A 25,015-nucleotide genomic window follows, 5' to 3' on the forward strand; every position below is an offset into this window, starting at 1 on the left:
TTATGTCTACCCTCTATTCCCCTTCAGCAACTTGTCCTGCTGTCCTCTGGGAGGCTCCTCTTAGCGATTCCACATGTATATGGAAAAAGGATCTCCCAGCTCCTCAACGAGAAGATCCCAGCAGAGATATAAGAGGGTAAGGGTAGTTGCTCAGATATTTCTGAGCTCTCTCTTCCTCATCAACTTTGCCTTCAGTCTCAGTAGGCCTGACCCCAAATCACTCCTTAGAACATAATGTCCTTTCCATAGCACAGAAGGACAATTCGCTGACGCACGAAGCAGGACCCTCTGATGCTTCTATCCTAAAGACTAGACAATTGTTGCTAAGAAAAACTTGTGTATTGATTATGGCTGCCAAGTTTAATGAGTATTGACTAAGCCTGGGTCTCGAGAAATAAAGATCGAACACACAAATATCTAAAAATAGCTAACAAATAGCTTTAATGAACTCCGATGGATTTGCTGAAAACCAAAAATCGCTTCCCTTTTATCATGGAAGTATAGACATGACCCTAATTAATCAATTAGTTAATTATATTTGCCCATTCCAACCACTCTAGACTTGTGACATACATGATCTGTTGCTCCAGTCCTCCCTGGCACTGGGTGCACAGAAGTGCTGGATGGGTGCCACTGTTTCCTGCCACGGAGTTAACTAAACCTAGTTTAGTGCTATCTTGAATGCCCTGGGCTTTGTGACACTTGAAATTCTAATTAGTGCAGAAAAGGGCGAAGCTGAAACAGCTTGTACTCCCTCAAGTATACCTACTCTCAGGGCCCTGTAACCTAATGAGGTCTATGAAATTTAAGATCTAGAAGAGAAATTCCTGCCTGGAGCAACAGCTGTACCCAGGATGACAAGGGGATTTGGGTTAAGTTAGTCCCTCCAAACAGGGGGGAGAATACCCCCAAATGCTATGTGACGGAAACTCACATGACACTGGTCCAATTAGTTGTCCTGTGACCTACAATTAATCTAGACTGACCCTCTGCTCTGGGTTGTGGCGATGTCAAGGAAAAGCAGGAGGGTTAAAGTTCAACAGATGAGAGGACTTAACTGGTTACCTACAAGGTGTGGTAGGGCAGGTGAGGGGGGGTTTGGGGCAGTGAAAACCTCTCAAGAGCACTTCCTCGTTGCCCCTGCAGGCCGCAGAGCTGGAAGCAGAGGAAGAGACTCACGGCTCCTACAAGAGCTCCCACGAGGGAAGAAGGGGCTCCTTTGCTACTACTTTGCAGTAGGGGCAGGCCGAACGCTTGCTGAACACATTTGGAAGAGGAAGAGAGGAGATAATCGTCCTAATGAATGTGCAGAAGACAAAAGCAGCTCCAGTGGGAGGATTATAGGCTCATTATGGTTTAATATGATGATTGATCATCTCTGCCCGCCAGCATTGTCCTAGAATAGTGATGAAGGTCGAAGAGACCCATGCCAGTCAGAGCTCAAGCTCTAGTCCCCAGAAGATAGAAAACATACTTGTGTGTCAAGTTTTTTTCATTGTAAAACTTCATACCCGTGGCCCCAATCCCCTAAATTTTTTCCATAAAAAATCCTCCACTCCCCGCCCCAGTGGGCCCCACTTGTCTATGATATCTCAGCCCTGGGCTGTTCCCCCATATTCCTCTTCACCAACTCTGGCTGATCCTCTCTCTAGCGACCCCACCCTTTGAGAAAATAGCCACAGTTTCCACTGCAGCGCGGGCTGAGGCAGGTCCAAGGGGCCCTTCAGTGGGTACTGGCCGACACTCGGTTCAGGTGGAAGGCCCGGGATACCTCCCGATAGGCATTTCGAAGCAGGACATACGGGAAACAGGACTCCAGCATGTCCAGAGTCAGGAAGGAGGATTCCTCCACCACCTGGAAGAGAAAGGGCCAAGACAGATGAGGACCCCAGGTAGGGCGTACCTCAGTGACACCCTGTTCCTCTTCATTCAGTTCCCTGGGCCCTCTGGGGTGCTTAGAGTTACAAGTGAATGGGGTTCCCAAGGCACTGTCCCCCCGTTCCTCCCACACTTCATTCCACTCTAGGAAAGCAATGTGGCCTCTTCAGCTCCTTATAATGGCCTCTGTGCCCCTCCTCAGGGTTATATAAAGGGCTCAGAAGAAGAAAGCAGGAAAGAATCACTTCTCTAGCAACGGAAAAACTCCCATTCTCTCCCATTCTGGATGCTAAATCATACGTGGGTGGGCAGCACAGATGCAGGTAAAGATGGATAAAAGAGCTAAAGACAAAGCTCTGCAGAGAAAGAAACAATTACCACTACAGGCCAAGAAAGAGGGGTCTGGAATCCACACGGGTCCTCTTGGGCTGGGCCTCAGTCTCCTCCCTCCCTTAGTACAGTGCTTGGGGAACAGTAAGGATGCTGCATGAAGGAGCAGGCATGATTAATTAGTTTAATTAGAAGCCTGTGTGCTGCGGTAACCCCTGCAGCCCGCAGAGCCAAGCAGAATGATAGATGGAGATACCTGGGTAAGACAGAGGGAAGCGGGGCAGGGAGATATTAGCGAAGAGCAGCACAGCCTAGCGTTGGGCCAGAGGGCCCCCTTCCCTAAGGAAGGAACAGGGTGTCTTTCCTTCGGTACTCTCCTCACCCAAGAGGTTATGGGACTAAAAACACACTCTGGAGAGAAGTGTCCCATATCCTCTGGCAGTTCACACAGATGGGCCTTCCCAATATGTCTGGTGTTTCAAGTCCTGAAAATTCACTCAGGGAAGAGAATCTACCGTCTCTACTCTAACATGTGTCTCTCCCTGAAGCCCTTTCAAGTTTTAAAATTTGTAAGATACTGCAATTCTCAAACCATGCGCACACAATACACACAACAGCCTCAGAAGAGCAGACACCACAGGCTGAAGGAAAGGAAATCTGCCCGTAAAACTGTAGCTCTGATCTTGGGTTGGATGACAGAAAGAATTTCTTGCTACACACGAGACTTTCAAAACTTAAGCCAGGAGACAGATAGGATCTCTTTTCCAGGACATGACCCTTGGGTACAGGGAAATGAGTGGTGGCTTCAAGAAGACCCACTTGCCCAAGACTTCTATTCTCCGCTCTATTAAGCACAGAAAACCACAGGGCTCCTAACTGGAGGAAATTCATGGTAGCGGAAACAGCCCTAGAGTGAAGGCCAAGCAATGGGTTCTAGTCCCAAATCTGCCCATGTATTCTGGGGGAGACCTTGGATGTCATCTTTCCCTCCCTCTCACCTATGAATTGTGAGGACTGGACTAACTGCCCGCATCTGATCTGGTTCTGACATCTAGGATTCCATGATCCTATGAGAGAGTCATTCCTTCCCCCGTGACACCCAAGCCAGGAACAATCTGACAGTAGTGGGGATGGGCACTGCCCAGGCTTGACAGCCAAGACAGAAAGACCCCACAGACAGAAGTGCCTGCCCAGGATTTGGGGCTACCTGAGTAGCCTCTTAACTCAAAATACAGCCCCTTCCCCTCAGTCATTTCAAATTCTCTGTGGAACCATTTGCATTTAAATTGCTTTGCAGCAGCTAGGCCCTCTGTCTCTTCCCTCCTACAAAAAGTGCCTGGTCCTAGCTCTGTTCCAGCCACTCTGCAGGCCTGTGATGCCTTAAGGGGCAGACAGCTTCCCACACTTTGGGGCGGGGGAGGGTGGGACGCAAAGCAGAGGGAGGAGATGGCACGGAGCGGCAATACAGCATCACCTCCAACCTCACAGAGGTGAAAACTGCCCAAGGGAATGAACAGGCGTGCCTAAATCATCCAGAAACTAAACTAAGCAGTGGAGAGAGGGGACTAACATTTATTTAGCCTCTCTTAGGTAGTAGGCACTTTTATATATACCGTCTCATGAATCCTTGCCCCTCTATCATAAGGATAATTGACCACTTTCATGGCTGAAGAATCAGTCTCAGAAAGGTTAATTAACTTGCCCAAGGTCCCGCTGCTCTGAAGACTGTGCTCTACCTAGCATACTATACTTGCCTTCCCTCTGCCCTCCTTTGCCTCCTGTGCCTTCTCACCCCTCACCTCACCCCCGCCCCCTCAGGTCCATTCTCTTCTCTTCTCCATCATAATCCTTAATCAGCCCAGCCTAGGCCTTTTTCAAGCTGGAGAAACGGAGACACAGACACCACTCAATGCCTGTGTATTTAAAGAAGGAGACCCAGAGGGAGTCCCAGGCTTGCCTGCCCCTAATATTTGTCGGCCTGGCCAAGAGTACAAATGGAAGCCCATATACCAGATGACTAAATAAATCAGACAAACTATTCTTCCTTGTGACCTTTGCAATATGTAGTCGTCTCTCAGTATTCATGGGGTACCGGCAGGGGATTTGTTCTAGAACCAGCCCTGGAACTAATTCAGGGGATTCAGACACCAGAATCTGTAGATGCCCAAGTTACTTATATAAAATGGCATAGTATTTGCATATAACCTACAATATCTTCCCATATACTTAAATCACCTCTAGATTACTTACAATACCTAATACAATGTAAATGCTGCATAAGCCATTGTAAATACAGTGTAAATGCTTAAATAGTTGCTGGTGTGGGCAAACTGAAGTTTTGCTTTATGGAACATCCTGGAATTTTTTTTTTAATATTTTCAATCCATGGTTGGTTGAATCCATGGCTGAGAACCTGTGGATATGGAGGGCTGAGTGTACCTTTACAATTTCATGGAAGACAGGTTTGAATCAAGAATTCTTAGACCCCTCAGAGTTCTGCACCAGAATAGGGGGAAGAGAGGGAATCAGCCTCCAGCCTGGCCCCCTTCTCCTCCCACCCCCAGTCTGGGGGATCTGTATACACACATAAACTTCCTGTCTGCACATCTAAACTCCAGCCATACATTCCGTGGGCTCTAGAGCACAATCTGCCTCAGTAGGATGGACTTGGAGAAGCTCAGCACAAGCCCTACAAGTGGGCTGGAGCTGCTTAGCAGAGAATTCTGAGGCCCTAGAAATCTTTAGTGGGGGCTTCAAGGTGGGGCACAGGCTCCAGGTGGGCATGTCCTCTTCCTGTAGGCCAGAGGGGGCCACTTAAACCCAGGGCCCCGGACAGGAGCCCCTCCTGTCCACATCTAAGTGCAGCACTAACCGAGGGAATCAAACTTTAGAGCAAAAGAGTAAACATGTTGAAGAGGGAAACAGGGTCAAAGAGGAAAAGATTTTTTTTAAGTTAACTGGGTCAGAGTTCCCAGAACTTTCTGCCAAAGTCGGGGAAAGGCCACAGCTTGGGAAGACAGAAGAGACAGCAGGAGCTGTCTGATTCATGGCCCACCTGGCTCCCTGCCTTACAGCTTTTCAGCTACAATCCCATCCCTCCTCTGAGCCCCCATCCCCCTCCCCCAGTTCAGCTGTGTGCTACTCAGCACCTTCTTCGTGGTACTCTTAAGGACAAGAAATACAGCGGTAGGAAGTGGTCAAGTAAAACCAAACATGTACTGGACAGATAGTTAAGGATGAGGGACACAGCTGCCCCACCACATCAGACTCAAGAACACTGCAGGGAACGGGGCCCAGTTAGCTAGGGGCTGGGAAGACCCTGTCCTGCAGAGAAGTCCTCGAAGTCTCTACTACCTTGGGATTACAAGACAAGTCTAGAATGTTAGCCAGAACGTAAGGCCTAGACCTCCTCAGGCAGAATTAAGTTCTTAGTTAATGCTTTTGGGTGATAATAATGGCTGGGAGCCAAGGACCCTAAAGAGGAACCTCCTTCTGGCCCTTCCTCTAAGACCAACTTACACCAGATACATACCAAGCGCATAAGCAGAGAAATGGATTCCCGATTTCTGGTTTTAAGCTTGTCAGTCTCCTGGCCCAGCTGCAGGAGGCTGACGGAAGCTACCTGTAAGGGAAGAACTTGTAAGGAAGCAGATTTTTTTTTTTCGCGGTACGCAGGCCTCTCACTGTTGTGGCCTCTCCCGGTGCAGAGCACAGGCTCCGGACGCGCAGGCTCAGCGGCCATGGCTCACGGGCCCAGCCGCTCCGCGGCATGTGGGATCTTCCCGGACCGGGGCATGAACCCGCGTCCCCTGCATCGGCAGGCGGACTCTCAACCACTGCGTCACCAGGGAAGCCCAGGAAGCAGATTTTTATGGTCAGAGTACAACAGCCTCAGACTAGGAGGTGAGTTAAGAAGTGCCGGGATGCTCCTGGAGGCTCAGGGTGGGCAAGCGGCAAATCCCCCAGGTCTCAGAGATGCACACTGCCTCTAAACTAGCCAGTGCAGACAACAGGAGGTTGCTGGAGGAGAGGCTGCAAGGGGCGAAGAAAGAACCTGCAGCAGAGGCAGGTAATACTGTATGCCAGGAGATTAATCTCTTTTCCTAGGCGGCCTCCAGACACCACTGTCATCAGACCGTTTACAGCTGACTCCCCACCCGACCAGAGACAGGGCTGGGCCTCTGATTCAGACACAGCGCTCTTGGTATTCTCCTCCTGTCAGCTCCCGAATGGCTGTCCTCTTCGTTCACCTTCAGGCCCCCAACAGATCAAAGAGGGAGAAAGATATGTCACTAATTGCATCCCAGGCCCAGGTTACCTGTACTCAGCAAACAAAGAGGGTAAAAGGGGAAAGGCGGGGGGTGATTCCCTTCTCACCCCATCTTAGAGATCTGGTGTGACTCCTCTTTCTATCCAAGATGCTCAGAGCCCATTTTGTGTGGCCTGTTGTCCCAGTTTAAATAGAGGCCCTCTCACTAAGCTTCCAAGTCCCTGACAGAAGTCCCTGACAGAGAAGTCTCAGGACAAGAGTGTGATTCCCTAGAGCATATGATCTACTGCTTCCTCCTAAAAAGAGACAGATAAGGACCTAGTTTTTAAATCAGGACCGTGCTTTGCAAGAGAATAAGCTCCCTATTGCTGAGAATGCTCCAGCAGGCAGTGGGTGCTGGACCATGTTTCAGAGGTGTATGGATGGGATTCCTACATGGAGTATTTAGAATGGGGAGCTCTGGGGCCTCTTTGAACAAAGGAAAGAGATTACTTATTCTGTGATTTTCCAGAGGCAAAACTTAGATCAATAATGATAGCTACAGGGAGTCAAACTTCGGCTAAAAACTATTTTAACAATTTTTTTCAAACAAACTGGCCATAACCTATAGTAAAATCAGCTGCTTGACTGTAAGTTCCAGTCCCTAGAAATCTAGACCAGTGATTCTCAAAGTGAGATCACAGGATGGGCAGCACCAACATTTCCCGGAACTTGTTGAAAATGCAAATTTTCCAGCCCCACCTCTAATCCACGGAATCAGAAATTCTCCAGGAGATTCTGACTTACAATGAAGTTTGAGAAGTTGAAAAAAGCTTGACTTTTTATCAGTATTAGAGTTGGAAAGGGCCTTATAGATGATAAAACTCAGTGTCTCTCCAACTTCACTGTACATCTGGTCTCCTGGAGACCTTGTTAAAAACAGAGGCCTGGACTCACCCTAGAATATTCTAATTCAGTAGGTCTGGTGTAAGGATCAGAAATCTGTATTTTAACAAATTCCTCAGGATAATGTAATGCACACCAAGGTAGTGAATCATGGATTCAGTTTAATCTTTCTAGTTAATAAATGGGAAAACTGAGGACCCAAAAGTTTGGGTCTTCAGAGATCACACAACTGCTTAGTGGCAGATCCAAAACTAGAGCTCAGATTTGCTAACTCTTAGGCCAATGCTCCTTCCAAGTATTTGGGCAGAGGCTGAAATACCAGCTGTTACAGAATCTAGAAGAAACCCCTGCCTTTCACAAAGTGGCCTCTCACTACTTCATGAATAGGATGGGAGGTTAGGCTCCAAGACCTGCTCAACAATAACTGTCTATGGATTTAAGTCAAACCAATTCCCACCAGACTTTGCAATCATCCATTCCTTATAACCTATACCCACTCACCACCAGAAATTCCTTGAGGTGAGTTTCAATGTTCTTGTTGTAGAGGGTGAAGAGGGCAGCAGACACCTGGATGATGGCTTTGGTCAAGCAGTGAATATTGTTGCTGTAACCTAGGTAATTATTGACAGAGAGGGAGAGAAAGGAAAGGGAAGTGAGCCACCCCAGGCGACCCCAGCTAGTAACTTCTCATTTTTTCAGGCTGGGCCATCCCTATTTGACACCGAAAGGACTGGAAGGCATTTGAGGATTAGGAGAAGGATATTCCTATGAAATTTCACTGGAATTGAATTTTAGGAATAGTTCATTCTCAAGTGCTTTTTGAAACAGAACTTTATATCTGAGTCAGAAGTCTCTGTTTTCCAGATAAATGTCTCCGTCTCATATCCCGACCCCAGGACACTAACCTAAACTGCACTGGTTCCTCAAACCTACTCCTTACTTACCATCCTTCTCAATGCTATAGAAGGAAGCTGGGTCCATGGCAAGAAGGGGGAGGGAAACGGCAAGAAAGATCAAGAGCAGGCAGGCCACCTTATATTCTTCCTCAGGGGATGACGTATCTGGAAAGAAGGAAAAAGGAAAAGAGAGTAAGGTCAGCAAACAGGAGTTTTCTTCCAGGGGGTCCTACTTCACCGAATTACTAGGAGGATCACATGAGAAATATCTGTGAAAATAATTTGTAGAGCACTATAGGCAAGTCATTACTGCTGCAGGGGACAGTACTAGCCTCCACTGATAGTGAGAGGCCTGAGTCCTGGAGGCTTCCCCTGGTGACTGAGCACAGCTCTTGGCAAAGGGCTCTGCTGACACGCAGTTTGAGGGCACTCTGTCAGCTACCTGATGGGGTGCAGAGGCAGGAAGGAGAGGAAAGAGTCTCACCAAAACCGAGAGAGAAGAGGGAGAGCCAGTCTGGCAATTTTAAAAGGGCTTACTACCAGCCCCCTGATTCCATCCTATTCTGAGTGTGTACAAGTATGAATGTGCTAATCCGAGGAAATGTGTAATGGAAATATAAGAGACAAGTGTGAGTCCAGGGGAGGAAGTGCATGGTGTCAAGGTGATTATAGGGGAGGGGGAGCACAAGATCATTCTGGGCAACTTGGATGCTATACCACACAACCTAGTACGAATTCACGTCTACTGTGTATTGTTCGCTCATCGTTTCATCTGCATTACTCTTATTTCCCCAACCAGATTGTAAGTTCCTTTGAGCACTTGCTGAGTACCAGACTCTCACTTAATACTTTTTAGCTGATTGACAGATCAACTGGTTAGAACCTGACTAGAAATCTAAATTGCCTGTGGAAGTATTTTCTGGGAATTAGAGACTATGCTTTAAGTCTTTCCTTAGCTCCCAGTTTATAACCTCTGAATTCACAACCCTAAATAAAGGTTTCTTTGAGACTGACATTTTTCCACCCCAAAATAGGGCCCAAGCCCTCCGTTGCCCCCTTTCCCCAATCTTACCAGTTTTCAGATTGGCAATGGCAGCCACCAGAGCTGGGTCAATGTCACAGCCCACCCCTGCAGCAGATGCTAGCTCAAAGACACTCAGGGTCACCTGGTAGAGAAGAAAACAACATTCTGGAGGGTATCCCCTGGAGAGAAGTGCTTGACAGAAGCTACAGGCAGTCAAGACTCCTGGATCACAGATTCTAAACTTTTGGTGTACTATCATCTTTGCTGCGTATTCCTTTCATAGATCTCCCTAACCTACAGGGGAAAGAGGAAAAAAAAAAAAAAATCCAGTGCTTTAGCTTGGCATTCAGATTCTCCACAATACAAATTTATTTTTTCAACCTTATTTCCTCAAATGCTTCCTACAGTCAATGCAGCCAGGGTAATTTATTCACTGTCTCCAAGCTACAACTTACTTTCTTACTTGCATGCTTCGGTTCATGTGCTTCCCTCTTCTAGAGTGTCCTTTCTTCTTGAGAGATGATAGAAAATATATATATTGGTCCCTGCCCCTGGTTCCTGACACAGGGCTCCTAAAACCCTTGTAATTCCCTAAGTGATAAAAGCACTAGGAACATTTTTTTGGTCTTATGTGGCAGCTCTGGGTGTGCTCCCGAACAGCTCCCGGAGGCGGCTGCTCCCCAGAAAGACCACGCTTGGGTAGAAGTTGGGAATTTCCAGCCGCACCACACCCCCACTGCTCCAGAGAGGGGAGCGGGCCTGGATATAGGGTTAATAATTGATCATGCCTACGTGAAGAAGCCTCCATAAAACCCCAACAGGACGGAGTTCAGAGAGCCTCCAGGTTGAGGACACATCCACGGACCAGGAGGGTGATGCAGCCCAACTCCACGGGGACAGAAGCTCCGGCCCTCAGGATCCTCCCAGACCTCGCCCCACGTATCTCTCCATCTGGCTGTTTATCTTATATCCTTTATCACATCCTTTAATAAACTGGTAGATGTGTTTCCCTGAGTTCTGTGAGCCACTCTAGCAAATTAATGGAAAATAAGGAGGGGGATATTGGAACCTCCGACCTACAGCCGGTTGGTCAGAAGCACAGGTGACAACTCAGGTTTGCAACTGGCTTCTGAAGCGGGGAGTAGGTGCAGACTTGTGCGAGTGAACCCTTAACCTGTGTGATCTGACACTATCTCCAGGTAGATAGTGTCAGAATTAAGTCTCAGGACACCCAACTGGTGTCACAGAGATTTGGTGGGGGAAAAACCTCCACACATTTGGTGACCAGAAGTGTCAGAAGTGAAGTGTTCTGTGTGAGAGGAAAGAAGACTCACAGGAGAGAAACACGCAGGAAAGAACTGGGTTTTTCCCTACATAGGAAGGAAAAAAGTCTAGAGTTTTTCCTATTTACCTCTCCTCTACTTATATCTAAGTGACACCCACCCTTGAGGCCTAACTCAATCTCATATTCTCTATGGCGCCCTCCCTGCTGACCTCAGCCCAAGCTCATCTCTCCCTCCTTAACCTGGTGCCACTTACTTCACAGTGGTCACACACAGCACCTGGTATCATCAGTTTTCTTTTCAGATTGGAGGTGAGACGTATGGCTTATCTCATCAACTAGATTACAATTTTTTTTTTTTTAACCTCATGGCATAGAGAGGGGAGAAAAAGGCTTTGGAGTGAGAAGATCTGGGCTCAGATCCTAGCACCACCACTTACTAAATGTGTGACCTTGGCTAAAAGTTACTTAACTTCTTCAAGCCTCCATTTTCTCATCTGTAAAAGTGGGATAATGATACCTACCTCACAAAGTTGCTGTGAAGATTAAATTAGACCACATGTGTAAAGTATCTAACCTAGTGACTCACAGAGTCACTAAGACACTAATAACCGTTGTCCCTTTCGCTCTACTTCCTTTCTCTCAAAGCCAGGAACTCTGCATTTCTTTTATCCTCTCTAGGCTTTAACACAATGCTAAGCACATAGAAGGCATTCAGTTAATATTGATTGATTGATTCCTGAATCCCTCAGTGTACTTAGAATCAGGTTCCCAAGATGTAGCCCCAAACACCCACCCACAAATTACTCAGACCCCTTTTGAGGTTAAAAAAAAAAAAAAAGACTTGAAAATGTTCTGAGAGAACAAGGATAACTGTTTCAACAGTAGATAACTAAGTAGAGTGTCAACCCCACAGACATAACAATAAACACACTGCCTGTGGTGCTGGACACAGAAAGTTAACCTCAGCCACATTCTGCTCTGCCCTTTATTTAAATTCCCTACTAACTAAATAACCCTGCTCATGGCACCCATGACCTAGGAGATCAGGGACCTGGTCCATGACCTGTGGTTTTCTGGAGGAAGAAAGTGATCATTGAAGGAGCTTCTGTTCTCTTCTCCTAATCTTCTCACCCCTCTGAGGCAGTAACAGAATCTCTGACGGACAGGTCATCCCCCACGCCACCCGACCTGCTCATTCTCCCAGGCAGGCAGAGCCTAAAGCTCGGAGCTGCCTGGGAGATGCCAGCTAGACACACTCCTGACAGGCCAGAGAGTTCAGCCCCACCACCAACACCTGCCTGAACCCCAGGCTCACCGTGACACCAAAGACCTGCCCTGAAGGAGCAGCCAATCCAGTGAAATGTCACCCCCTCAGGGCCCGTGACCCCTTGACCCTCATCATCTGATTTCAGGCAGAGAGGAGGAAATGTTCACAACTCTTTTGACCTCAAGGTAAAGGAAGTTTTTTTCTCTAAGTTTTCTTTTTTTTTCCTGACTACTTCCTGTTAACCAGTTTCCTCTGCTCACAGACCTCCCTCGTTAACGGAATCAATTATAAGAGAAGTGCCCTGCCCTGTGCATTTGAAGGCCCTTGTTCCCAGCCTTCAGCTGTATTTCCTGCAAAACATACTTGTTTGTTCTAGGTGATTCAACAGGCAAGCTGACGTGAGGTGGGGGAGGGGGAATGGATGTTTAACTTGGGTGCTTACAGAGTCCCCTCCGCCTTTCCCCATCTCTAGAGGAAATGAGGCCCAAGGCAGGTGACACACACACAGAGGAACCAGAAAGTTTCAGAACTAGGAGGAAGAAAAGGCCAGAAAAAGAACGGAAAATCTGAGGGCAGACAGGGTGGGTAGGAATGGAAGAAAAAAAATTTACAAAAAGTACCCAGGCTCCTGACTAAAGAGGGGACTTGTCTGCATATAGTTGGGTATCTAATTTGGACATCTTAGGAGAAAAGCTGTAGAAACTATCCTAGAACTTACTCCTCTCCCTCCAGTAACGTTTCCCTAGCCCCCGCAGGATCTCCCCAGGGCTCCCCAGCTGTGCACCCTCTCGCCTGACCAACGCCCCTCCCTCCACAAAAATCTCCCCCAATGTGTTTCTATTCAAATTCTGGCTCTTCTCCCTGCAGTATTCTTCAGAGCCCCCTCTCCCTTACTAGATCCTAGCTCCATCCATTTTCAACAACAAAAATCTCCTAATTAGATTCCACTTTGCACTCTCCCATACCTTGATATCTGTGTCTGGGGTGACAAACTCCTTCAGGCACTCAATGGGACCCATAAGAAATGGGCAGTGGGAGGAGAAAACCTGGAGGAAAGAGAGTACAAATGAGTCCAAGGGACAGTGGCCGATGCCTTCCAACAGGTGGAAACAAAGAAACAAAAAAAAGGCCTCAGCTTAGATAAGAACCTAGCCAGCTTCCCATGCCACTTCTCTCCTCACGCGTCTAGGTTTCTTCAGCTCATCTAGCCTCAAAGAACTTCCAGGACCTCTACCGAATTAAGCTCCGTTCTCCTCAATGCTCACCAACCCTTTCCACAACTTCTCACACAAGCCCTACCCAAGGCTTTATCCTGTGGCAGCCCCCTCTCCCCCAGCTCACCTCCCGAAGTCCCTCTTGGGCCATGGCCCTAAAACTGAGGATAACTCCAATGATGGTCATACGCTTCAGTACATTATCAGCCCCTGAGGAGAAAGAAGAGCATTCAAGAAGAGAACTCAGGAGAATGGCAACGGTTTTGCTTCTTCAGACCCAGCCTAGGCCCCAGAGCCCCAAAAACCTGTCATCCACAATGCTTTTCCCACAGTTCCTTCTCCCTTTAGGAGACGTGCTCACCCATCAGCTGGGGAAGCAGAGAAGCCATCAAGTCTGCCTTGCTAAAGTTGGATCTGATCTGAACAAGCACATCCATGTTTTCCACCACCAGCTTCTGCGGCCGGGACACAGAGCCATTAAGCACGAAAAGATGAGACCCATGGTACATCTTCCCCCCAGTCTCCTACCCCTACCCTTCTTCCCCCGGGGGCTGGACCTTCTTCCCGGGGGCTTGCTTCCACGGTACCTTCAGCTCCACGATCTGAGAGGTCACATGCCACATCAGGTTTTCACTCAGGAACTTCATGCCATAGGGGCCCAGGAGTTCAGCCAAAGCCCGCAACTCTGGAATAGAGTCACAGAGGCCCCAGGTGGGACTCAGAGAACGCCGGTGCGTTTGCACAATAGCTATAGGGTAACGTGAACACCTTAAGTGTTTTCCAGCAAGGAAAGGAAGTGGGAAGTTGGAGAGCAAACGTAGCCTGAAATCCTGTATTCAGGTGAGAGGTCTGGCCTGCCTGTGGGACAATTTACCCTCTCCCCACTGGTACCCACACCAAGACGTACCACAAATGATAACTATTTACTTTTCATTCCCATAAGAATCTAGACTTTCCCAGTCCCTTTACATGGCCCTGGACTTTACTCTTGCTGGACCAGTCCCTTTACATGGCCCTGGACTTTACTCTTGCTGGACCAGTCCCTTTACATGGCCCTGGACTTTACTCTTGCTGGACTAGCTGCACTAGCTTTATCACATGTTAAGCTCCTCTCTGAGCCTCAGTTCACTTCTCTGTAAAATGAAGAAATTAATATCCACTCTGAATACCTCCCAGAGTTGATATGATAGCATAATCAGTACACATCCCCAGACTCCCAGTTGTCTTTTCCCCTAAATTCTTCTTCCCTCAAGTCTGCCCCATTACCTTATCCCTCCCTACCCAACCTGCTTCTGGCCCTTTGTGAATTAAATAAAACCTGGCTGAGGAAATCCCATGTTAGAAACACTAGTGACAAATTCAGACAGGGAAGAGCTCCAGCTATGACCTTTGGCTATGGGCGGTCCCAGCAGAGAAAACCATAAAGACCAGAAGTAACAAGAGACCAGTAGAGGAAGGGTGAGTTTAATATAGTTAACAAGAGTTCAGAGGGAAAAGGAAATCAAGGCTCCACACTCAAGTGTTTAAAGGCAGGACCAGTTGATCTCCACCTCTACCATTGACAAAGGAAGTGGAACTGGTCACAGAAGCTGACACAGAGCCTCATGTGGAATAAATACTAAACATTTTTAGTCACCTATTTACAATAGGAACAACTGAGCTGAGAACTAGAAAAGGATTTCCAAACTGGTCAACTTAGATAATTCTAAAATGGCTGACAGAGAGGCAGAGGGGCTGAACTGCCTTCTCTGGAGAAAAGACACACTGATCTACTGATTTGGATCTGCCAACTCTCCTTACTCTGGTCCTCTCTAGGCTAGTAACCCTAGGGCATCCTTCTCTATCCATCTATCTATTTTTGCAGCAGCATTGCCCCATCACCATGGTAACCCAGGGAAATTGGGGTGGGGGTGGTAGAAGGGGGAATCAGCATTACCTCCTGCGGCTCGTCAGTTGTCAGAGAGACCTAAAGCTGATTTTAGATGCTGCCTACAGTCTGTGGGAGGAGCTGATAAGAAGGGGACATCTGAAGCCTCCAACAGGTAAAGGGTAGGGTCAGCTCACTGATGGAGTCAGTATGAGGGTAAGAAGAAGGCAGAGCTGGAAAACAGAACTGTATACTCTGACTTTCATAACACCCCCCAAGGAAGGGGAAGAATGGAGAGGGCAGGGTCATTGAAACATCTCCTACCTGTCTCAGATACCACGCGGGGTCCATGATTTACATGGAGGTGAGAGGAAGGAGGAAGCAGTAGGATAGTTCATGAATCAGTCAGTCAGTAAAACAAATCTATTAAAAAGGATCTGCATGGCTTCAAGCCCTCTTTAAAAAGAGAATAACTTCCCAACTCATTCACGACACACTCCTCATCTGCCTGCCTTGAGACACAAAAGCGCTTCTATACACTGGGAAGCAGCGTGACATAGTGACTAAGCACCCAGGCTCTGGAATTTGACTGCCTTGAGTTGAAATCCCAGTTCTACCATCTATGAATGATGTATGACCTTAATCAAGCTCCTTAACCTCTCTGTGTCTCAGTGTCCTCATCTGTAAAATGGGGGTAATAAGAGTACCTACCTCAAGGCTGCTGTGAGGAGTAAAGGAGTTAAATACATGTGAACATTTAGAGCCAAGCCCACACTAAATGTCATCCATTAGCTCATCATCATTATTAAACATCAGCAATCCAAGCACTAGCTAAGGCTCTAAAACTTATCCCTCAGGAAGAATATGCCATGATGTCAGACCACTGTTTAATAATTCCAAACATCAGAATGTCCTCCTTACATTTATCCTTTACCCCTCATTATATGTCCTACTCTTTACTCTTTGTGGAAATGGAAAATAACCATTTACTACCCTTCGAAGAATAAATCCTTTCAGTGACTTGAGTGCCCCTGCCTAGCTCCTAACTCCCCGCATCTTCCCTCTCCACCTTCAACCCCCAAGCCACTCCTCAGTTCTGGGTCTCACTTGAAATCTCTTTTTACTGTCCCTAAGGTAGAATCTAGCAGAGATCTAGAAGAGTACAGAATGAGCCTCTGGGAAGGTAGGAGAATTTAGATGGGATCCATAGGTTAAGATATTGTATTGAGGGGAAAGGTTCGGCTCCCTGACAGGAGACCAGGCTCTGGGCTCACCAGAGATGTCAGAGAACTCCTCTGCGCTGAAGTTCTGCTCCCCGTCTCTGGGGAGGCTGATGAAGGCCTGCATGGCTGGTGAGAGGATAATGGTCCCACTGCTCGCCTGTCTAAGCAGACTTTCTAGGTACCTACAAGGTTGGCAAGAAAGCACAGAAGATCAGTGTTCAATCCTTTCTCCCTACCACCACCACTGGGCTCAGGAAGAGAAACTCCACCAAAGGCTGGGGTGGGGAGAAGAGACTCAAAGAAGACAGTACAACACTCTAATTAACACCCCAAGCTGTTGGCTCAAGAACAACTGGCAGTAGCGTGGTTCCGCTTTGCCTCTAATCTGCAGGGCATTTGGCTGTGCTGTCAGGCGTAACGGTGTGCACGCCCTACCACCTTTACCAGCTACTGCATGCCCCTCACCCTTGGCCTTCCTCTGTCAGGTGAGACAAGCCTAAGCTGACAAGACAAAAATTCCTACTAATTGGGCTCCTCTGAAATATACTTAGCCTCAGCCTCTCCAATGAGAGTGTTGGACTAAGGGCCTAGGACCCTGGAAGCAGGTCTCAAGTCAAACCTCCTGGACAGAGAGAGGCCCCGTGAACACTTGTCATCCAGTCTCCAAATATGCCCTCCTGACCTCCGGGCAAGCTGAGAAGGCCTCCAGCCAGTGTCAGGAGAGGGCGTGGCAATGCCTGCCACTCACCCAGGCACGAGCTCCGGGCCTAGGTCTTACAAAAGTCACAAGCTAACCACGGGTAGGTCAAAACCAGCACTCAAACGTGAGGTTTTTCTCTTTTAAGTTGAATCAGTTGTCAAGTTTTTGAAACTGAGAGATTTTACATTAAAATATGGATTTAGTGGGGCAACGATCAGATGGGGCTAAGTGGTGGCCGTCGCCTTTCAGAGGGGCATGCCCTCTCCAACTACTCAAAGTCCCCACCTAGCCCACAACACCCATTTACCTTACCTGCCAGGCCCCTGTTGGCATTTTATTGTAAACCTTGTCTCAGTCTTTCTCCCTCCTCAGGGGGTTCTTTGCAGCCGGGCGGGCTCCTGCCGAGCTGATACTGGATTAAGAACGCCACCCAGTGGCTTAGGGAGGTAGGAATCCAGCTCCTCTCCATCCTTAACCCTCAAAGGAAATACTGCTGACCCCTGCCTCCTCCAGTCTGGAGGAGGAGGCCCCTTTCGCTATGAAGAGCAATCTACTAGACGCGACACGGTCATGTCGGGAGGTAAGGAGGCAGTGCTCCGGAGAGATGGTGTGAGACAGAATGGTCTCCAGGGGGAGAAACTGGACAAAGAGAGAAATAAAAAAGAACTTCAGAAAGAGGAAGAGAGATCATTTGAAATGAAAACAGTAAGAATCCAGAAAAGGAAGGTTAAGAACGGCAGATTAAGAGGAAAAGGGTCAAATTGTTACAGAGTAGATCAATGGATGTTACATGGAAGCTTAGAAAGAGACCTCATGGTGGACAGAGGGGATCTGAGTTTGCCCCAGCTTACAGCTCCAGTCCTCGGGCAGAAACAGGCTTCTGTTTGGGGGTCTATGACCCTAGGAGCTAAAATGCCTGGTCCCGAGGTCCTACTGCATAAAGGAAAAAGTGCTAACAAAGAAGCAAGGCAGCGAGAGAGGATAAGCAACACTGACCAATTTGTGTACAGAGTGGTGATAGTCTGTTCCCCACACGAGTCCAGTGGCTGCGTCTGCTGCAGGAGGGCGTTGCGGATGACTCTGGACACATCTGCACCCAAAAACTGGGCCAGTGACTTTATGAAACCGATGTACGCTTTGACTCCTACCAAGAGCTCAGAAGGCCTGGCGATCTCCTGGGTTGTGGCATTGTAGCCAGCCAGCCACACAATGGCTCTAGGTGACAAAAACCATAATCACAATCATAATGACAAACATAGTAACAGTTATCACATTTATACTGTGTTCTGCGTGCTGTACTATGATCTAACTACACGCATTATCTCATGCAAATCTCACAGCAACCCAATAAGGTAGGTACAATTATTATCCCCATTTTACGGATGAAGAAACTGAGACAGACCACACAGCTGTGGTGGTCTGTGAAGACCACACAGCTAGCAAGTGGCAAAGCTGGGACCTGAATCAAATAACATTTGATTCTCAATCACCATGCTCTTCTGCCTCCTCTGGAGAAATTAAATCAGGTGGTAAAAGACCTGGGCTCCCAAATGCCATCTAACAGTACGTGCTTGCTTACAACCTCCTGCATTCTCAGGGCCAGCATTTGTCTTTTCTCCTCAGAAAGAATTAGTTCCAATGACTGTCAGAAATGGAAAACCACACCCAGAAATCCTTAGAGGTGCAGTGCAATCCCAAGTGGCCACGGGATGCCAGGTGGAGAGAGGGTACACTTGGTTGGCACACATCTATAGCCAACCTTAGAGAAGGTAGAATAACTGTTCACACTATTATTTTAGGGGCACACCAGGAACACCCCTCCTCACTGGACTCCCAGCCCCTTCCAAAATACCTTCCCCAGGAACCTGAGAATTCACAGTTAGAGTCAGTCCTCTGCCTGAGGCTTTCTTCCTTGTTAAAATGTAAACAGTAGGGGAAAGAGGAACATTAGACTTTGCCAACACAAGCTTTCGTCAGTCATCTGCACATCAGTATGAAAGAGTCCATCAGGTTCTCCCTAAAGCCACAGATGTTTGGGCGTTTTTTGTTTGTTCTGTGTTTTTGGAAAACTTTATGGCAGGGGAGGGGAAGGGAACAGGAGGGCCTACTCCCCAGATGAAAAGGAAAAGAGAAGAGGTACCACTTGAGGAAAAATACTACGGAAGGGACAGATGGGAGGCAAGCCTAATCTATTTTAGAGTTTTCATTGAGGCCAAACCTTTAGGCCAACTTCCAGGCTTTAGGAACAATGATGCCAGTGACATGCTGCTCCAGGGCCTAGAAACCATTGCCAGCTTCTGAAGCTTTACACATGGATGATCATCAAATTGTCATCTTCTTGACATTTTACATGCACCTGAGACACTTCCTTCCATATAGCTAAAGTGTACGGAATGAAAACAAACTAATTTTACTGTCACCCAAGCAAAAAACTAATTGAAAAATTAGCCTGCATCTCCTACAGTCAAGGCACAGACTCCTAACTGTTCTCCCTACTCCTGTCCTTGGCCCCCCTAGTGCAGACAGAGTGAACCTACTGAAATGTTGAATGAAATCATGTTCCTGCTCTGTTCAAACCATGCCTAGGCTCCCCGTCTCACTCAGGATCAAAGCCAAAATGCTTACGATGGCATAGAGCCACCTGAACCGTCAGTCTGCCACTCCTCCAGCCTCTCTGACCTCACGTCCTACCAGTCTCCCCCTGGCTCATACTGGTCTCCTTGTTCCCTGAACACACCAGGCATGTTCCCACCTCAGAACCTTCGCACTTGCTGTTTCCTCCGCCCAGAATGTCCTTTCCCCAGATAGTCACCCACTTGGCTTCCTCAATTCCTTCAGGAGTTCACTCAAATGTCACTTTCTCAAGCAGGCCTTCCCTGGCCACCCTATGTAAAATTTCACCACCACCACCACTACACACTTCCCATCTCCTTTTCCTGCTTTAAACTTTCTGCTTAGCACTTATTTTCTAATCTACCATATACCCTACGTTCTTATTTTGCTTGTCTCTCCCGCTAGAAGGTAAGCTTTAAGTGGCCAGGAGTCTTTATTTCTTTTGTATACTGCTGTATTAACAGCTTTGAGAACACTGATGACACACAATAGATGTTCAATAAATACTTGTTAAGTGAATGAGTAAATATACTACGTATTGCAAAATGAAACACAGAAGACTAGGAGATTATTCATAAAAAATTTTTCCCCTCACTCCCCTAATTTGCCTACTATAGTGCCCAATTTGAATATAAGGAATGTTCCTGCAGCTTCAGGGAGCAACAGAATGAGAGGCAAAGTGGAAGGAAGGGAATTTATTTTGTTGAGGCCTATATATGTCACTCATTATTATCTTTAATTCTCTACCAATTCTCAGTTACAGGTAATTCTCATTATAAGGTAAAGATCATTATCCTTACTCTATAGGGTAGGAAATTAAGGCTCAAACAAGTTAGATAACCTGCTCTGATGTCTTAGCTAACAGCATCGACACAGATCTGCTGACTGCAAAGGCCCCAGTCACCCTACTAAACCAGTGATGACCAGTTCTGGTTGTTCAACAAAACCACCTATAGAGGGACTTCCCTGGTGGTCCAGTGGTAAAGAATCCGCCTTACAATTCAGGGGACATGGGTTCGATCCCTGGTCAGGGAACTAAGATCCCACATGTCGTGGGGCAACTAAGCCCGTGCACCACAACTACTAAGCTTGAGCGCCTCAACTAGAGAGCCTGTGTGCCACAAACTACAGAGTCCATGCGCTCTGGAACCCGTAAGCCACATCTATGGAGTCCACGTGCCCTGGAGCCCGCACACCACAACTAGAGAGAAGCTCACGTGCTGCAACGAAAGATCCCACACGTCTCAGCGAAGATCCAGCATGCTGCAACTAAGACCCGACGCAGCCAAAAATAAAATAAGTAAAAAATAAATAAATAAATAAATAAAATAAGTAAATAAATAAATAATAAAATGAATCTTAAAAAAAAAAAAGGAACCTATAAAGGTTTGGGGTTCTTTTATTTGTTTGTTTGTCTGTTTGTTTTTGGCTGCATTGGGTCTTTGTTACTGCGCGTGGGCTTTCTCTAGTTGCGGCGAGCAGAGGCTACTCTTCGTTGCAGTGCATGGGTTTCTCATTGTGGTGGCTTCTCTTGTTGCGGAGCATGGGCACTAGGCACACGGGCTTCAGTAGTTGTGCACACGGGCTCAGTAGTTGTGGCTCGCAGGCTCTAGAGCACAGGCTCAGTAGTTGCGGCACACGGGCTTAGTTGCTCTGCAGCATGTGGGATCTTCCTAGACCAGGGATCAAACCCGTGTCCCCTGCATTGGCAGGCAGATTCTTAACCACTGCGCCACCAGGGAAGTCTGGGTTCTTTTATTTATTTTTAATAGAGATGCTTGGAACCTATGCCAGATTGACTGCATCAGAATGACCACCAAGATGGATCTAATGGAACCCAGCTTTGAGAACGACCATACTAAGCAAACAGAAGACAACAAAAGAGTGGTACCTGTTGAGTCTGGCCTCCAGATGGCTGCTGAGATACTCAGAAGGGAAGATGGTGTGTTCAAATACACAGAAGCTGTGTACATGATTCATTGTCAGTGCCAATTCTGTCAAGTTTAGGTGTAGCTTGTCCATGCTGAGTAAAATTGAGAAAGTAAAATGAGCCTCCATTACAGGTCTGGCACTGCCTGCTAGTACTTGGGGAGGATCTGTCAGGCCCATGACCCTCAGACCCCTTTCATCTTCTGGAAAAACTCAGCCTAGAAGAGTACACATTGATGGTGACTTCAAAGGCAAAGTAGAAAATTCATATTTAAGCGCTTTTCCATATCTGTCATTCCCCACCACCACTTCCGCACTCTTTTGCTGCATCACCTTCCCTCTTTCCTATTCTCCCTTCTTTGAGGTAGTGCCCTGCTGGTAGTGCCCTTAGGCCCTGCTGGACCTAAGGCCTAGGTCCTCACTTGGTGACAATGCTGCGGTTCTTCCGGTGACTCTCAGCTCCTGGTTTGTCCCTCTCAGGCTCTCCTTTTCTCGGAGTCTGCCTCTGCTTCATGGTTTTCTTGTTTTTGGCCTTGCTGATGGTAGTGGCACAGTGCTTAGGTAGAAGCTTTAGAAACAAACACAAGTGAATGGAGAAATGAGATTCGTTCCTAAAACTGCCGAGTAATCCATCTAACAGTTATAAATAGGTCCCTCCCTTATTGTCTGTTCTTTTCTCGTTCTGCCTTTCCCTCTCTTTCCTTCCATACATCTCTTCATTTGGAATTACTCTTAGAGCACGATAGCAGCCATGAGAAAACTGGTTTTCTTACTTAATAGTCACACTTGTTTTTTTTAAAATCCAAGCTTCTACTGTTTCCAAAAAATCAAGTCTACCTTGATGGGCAAAGGTGTGTCAACCTTGAAACTATGCAAAGCTGTCTGTGGTAGATTCTGAAAGTAGTTCCAAAAACGCAACTCCATTAGTAAGGCAACATCACTATTTATTCAAAATGATAACTTTGGAGGGGTCAATACTCATTTGCAAAAGTTTTGGTGTGTGTGAAAATAATACATAATGTTTTAGTCAACCTTGATACAGCACTGAGCAAATATCTTTAACTGTGTCCTTTGTATGTAGTAGGTATTCAAGTTGAGCGATGAATATACCCATGATTGTACTTGTTTACATATCTTCCTTGCATTAATTATTTAAATTTATTTCAAACATGTATTTGTACACCTTTCTCCCTTAAATTGGGACATTCCCCAAGGGCAGGAATTGTGTACCTTTCCTTCTGGGACCCTATCCCAAAAACCCAGCACAGGGCTTAGTGCCCAATAAATACCCAATAATATAGCAGCTAACATCCCCAAAACCCAGCACAGGGCTTAGTGCCCAATAAATACCCAATAATATAGCAGCTAACATTGATTGAGAATCGCATACCAAATATTTAACATATGCTATTTCATTTCACCTTTATGATACTTCTTTTAAGAAACTATTTTTGGACTTCCCTGGTGGCACAGTGGTTAAGAATCCTCCTGCCAATGCAGAGGACACGGGTTCAATCCCTGGTCCAGGAGGATCCCACATGCCACAGAGCAACTAAGCCTGTGTGCCACAACTACTGAGACTGTGTGCCACAACTACTGAGCCCGTGCGCCACAACTACTGAAGTCTGCATGCCTTAGAGCCCACGTGCCACAACTACTGAAGCCTGCGCACTCTAGGGCCCATGCTCTGCAACAAGAGAAGCCACCACAATGAGAAGCCCACAAACCGCAACGAAGAGTAGCCCCCGCTCACCACAACTAGAGAAAGCCCACACACAGCAACGAAGACCCAACACAGCCAAAAATTAAAAAAAATAAAAAGAAACTATTTTTATCCCCATTTTACATATGAGAAAATGGGAAGGTTAAGTAATAATATAACTGTGCATATGTACACACACACACAACCTGACTCTCCTCCTACCAAAGTTGCTACAAAGCCTGACTCAAACCCAGGAAGGGTGGGTAGCCTAGGAAACCTGAAAGAATCCAGGGCAACAGCGGAACAAGTTCTTCATTTTCAAATTTCCTATAAACTTAGGTTGAGCTAATCATGACCGGGTGCCATGAGTCAGTCAACGGAGGGGAGGGGAAAACAACAGACAAAGACACAAAAGCAAAGCAGAAATTTCCAGCTGAAAATCAGCAAACAGAATCCAGAAGCAAAGGGAAGAATAACACTATGATGGTGAAGTATGTTGAATTAGTGATTCAATATTCAAATCTATTAACATCATTCAAAATACTAATAAAATCAGGAAGGATGACTCCTCAAAAAAAAAAAAAAAAGACACAAAAGCAGCCCTGGGGATAAACACAGAGGAGGTGCCTGAAAATGTTCAGATAGCTACAGATTAGGGTACAGATGGACAGAAAGGTGAGACAAGACAGGTGATCTGGGGCCACTGTTCTAAGTATGTGTACACAGGGCAGAGAGAGGAGGGGAAGTAAATTAGAAAGTTAACTCATCTCTTGGAACACTTCAAATGAAAGCACAGATTTTGTTGCAGTGCAGCTGTTCAAATTAGAGTATTTTTAGACACCTCTATTGAGTCCCAAGGGAGTAAAGACTGCCGATGGGACTACACTAAAAAAAGAAGCCTGCCATAAACTCATGTACACAAAAGCCCTAGCCCTACCTGAAAGGGTTAGAGAACTTGATGTTTGAGAAGAAGATAAAGGTAGATAGAGGGGAAGGCACCAAGGGACTGCAGAGGGCAGACTGAAACAGAGAGAGGGCTGAGCCTACCTGCTCACTCAGGTTTCGCTGTTCAGCACAGACCTCCAGGACACAGTTGCTGGTCTGCTTGGCCAACTCTTCCAGGAAGGAGTTGCAGTGATGAAGGCCATGGTTCTTCAGGTGGGGGTACTTTGGGAAAGAGGACCCAAGGAAGAAGCTGTCATCACCAGGACAACCACTTCTTCCTCATAATACTGTTCTGAGGCCCAGCCTGAGCCACCCACTCCCACAGAAGAAGAAAATGAGACCCAGAGAGAGTACACATTCTACATAAAGCTGAGACATTTAGGGACTTGCATCAGATACCTAGGTTTGTACCCTTCCTGGGACCAAAATCAACCCTTGGAATTGTGTTTTGGGGGAATAAGAATGAGATGTGATTAAAGAGATGACAGGGTTTGGAGTTCAGAGTACTCACCTCCTCTGGGCACATCTCATGAGTGCAGTGGACAAAGTGAGCACAAATCAGGGGAAAAGCGATGGCATAACGCAACATGGCAGGTTCCTCCAGGGTCATAGCAAACATCTTCTCAAATGTACGAAGATGAAAGCTGCGGAAAAGGGGGAAGGACACTTACAACCAGGGTTTAGGAGCTGGTCCCTTTGAGATAGAGAGAATATTCATTCTTTCAACAAATATTTATTGATATTCATCCCTCCCTCCTTAATTTCCCTACCCTTAAGGTAGACGGGAACCCAAGAAACTCAACCCTTTCAGACATTTTTACTGGATCCCAGGACAGGTTAGTATTGGGTTGGCCAAAAAGTTCATCTGGTTTTTTCCCATAAGATGGCTCTAGTAGCACTTAGTTGTCTTTAACTTCATTCGAAACAACTTTTGTTAGATTGTATTGTGACAGCTGTCATATCAGCATGCCTTTAAAAAAAAACTTA

At 46.8% G+C, this 25,015-nt stretch overlaps 1 protein-coding gene across 4 annotated transcripts in view; it reads right to left on the reverse strand.

Annotated features, from left to right (window-relative positions):
- Positions 1–416: 416 nt before the first annotated feature.
- The window catches only part of NCKAP1L (NCK associated protein 1 like), a 58,462-nt gene continuing 33,863 nt past the window's right edge, over positions 417–25,015 (reverse strand). For 3 of the 4 annotated variants that reach the window (XM_079937229.1, XM_079937228.1, XM_079937226.1), the window contains 15 exons: positions 24,540–24,672; positions 24,131–24,250; positions 21,804–21,949; positions 21,344–21,475; positions 17,836–18,054; positions 16,191–16,321; positions 13,637–13,734; positions 13,411–13,504; positions 13,177–13,259; positions 12,801–12,881; positions 9,332–9,425; positions 8,308–8,424; positions 7,865–7,974; positions 5,741–5,830; positions 417–1,855 (listed from right to left, as the gene is read on the reverse strand). In XM_079937229.1, coding sequence (XP_079793355.1) covers positions 1,724–1,855; positions 5,741–5,830; positions 7,865–7,974; positions 8,308–8,424; positions 9,332–9,425; positions 12,801–12,881; positions 13,177–13,259; positions 13,411–13,504; positions 13,637–13,734; positions 16,191–16,321; positions 17,836–18,054; positions 21,344–21,475; positions 21,804–21,949; positions 24,131–24,250; positions 24,540–24,672 — 1,780 coding nt within the window. In that variant the 3' untranslated portion in view covers positions 417–1,723. The remainder of the gene's footprint in view (positions 1,856–5,740; positions 5,831–7,864; positions 7,975–8,307; positions 8,425–9,331; positions 9,426–12,800; positions 12,882–13,176; positions 13,260–13,410; positions 13,505–13,636; positions 13,735–16,190; positions 16,322–17,835; positions 18,055–21,343; positions 21,476–21,803; positions 21,950–24,130; positions 24,251–24,539; positions 24,673–25,015) is intronic. The other variant, XM_079937227.1, reaches the window with a different exon arrangement.

This window comes from Stenella coeruleoalba, assembly GCF_951394435.1.
Source record: "Stenella coeruleoalba genome assembly, chromosome: 11".
NCBI lineage: Eukaryota > Metazoa > Chordata > Mammalia > Artiodactyla > Delphinidae > Stenella > Stenella coeruleoalba.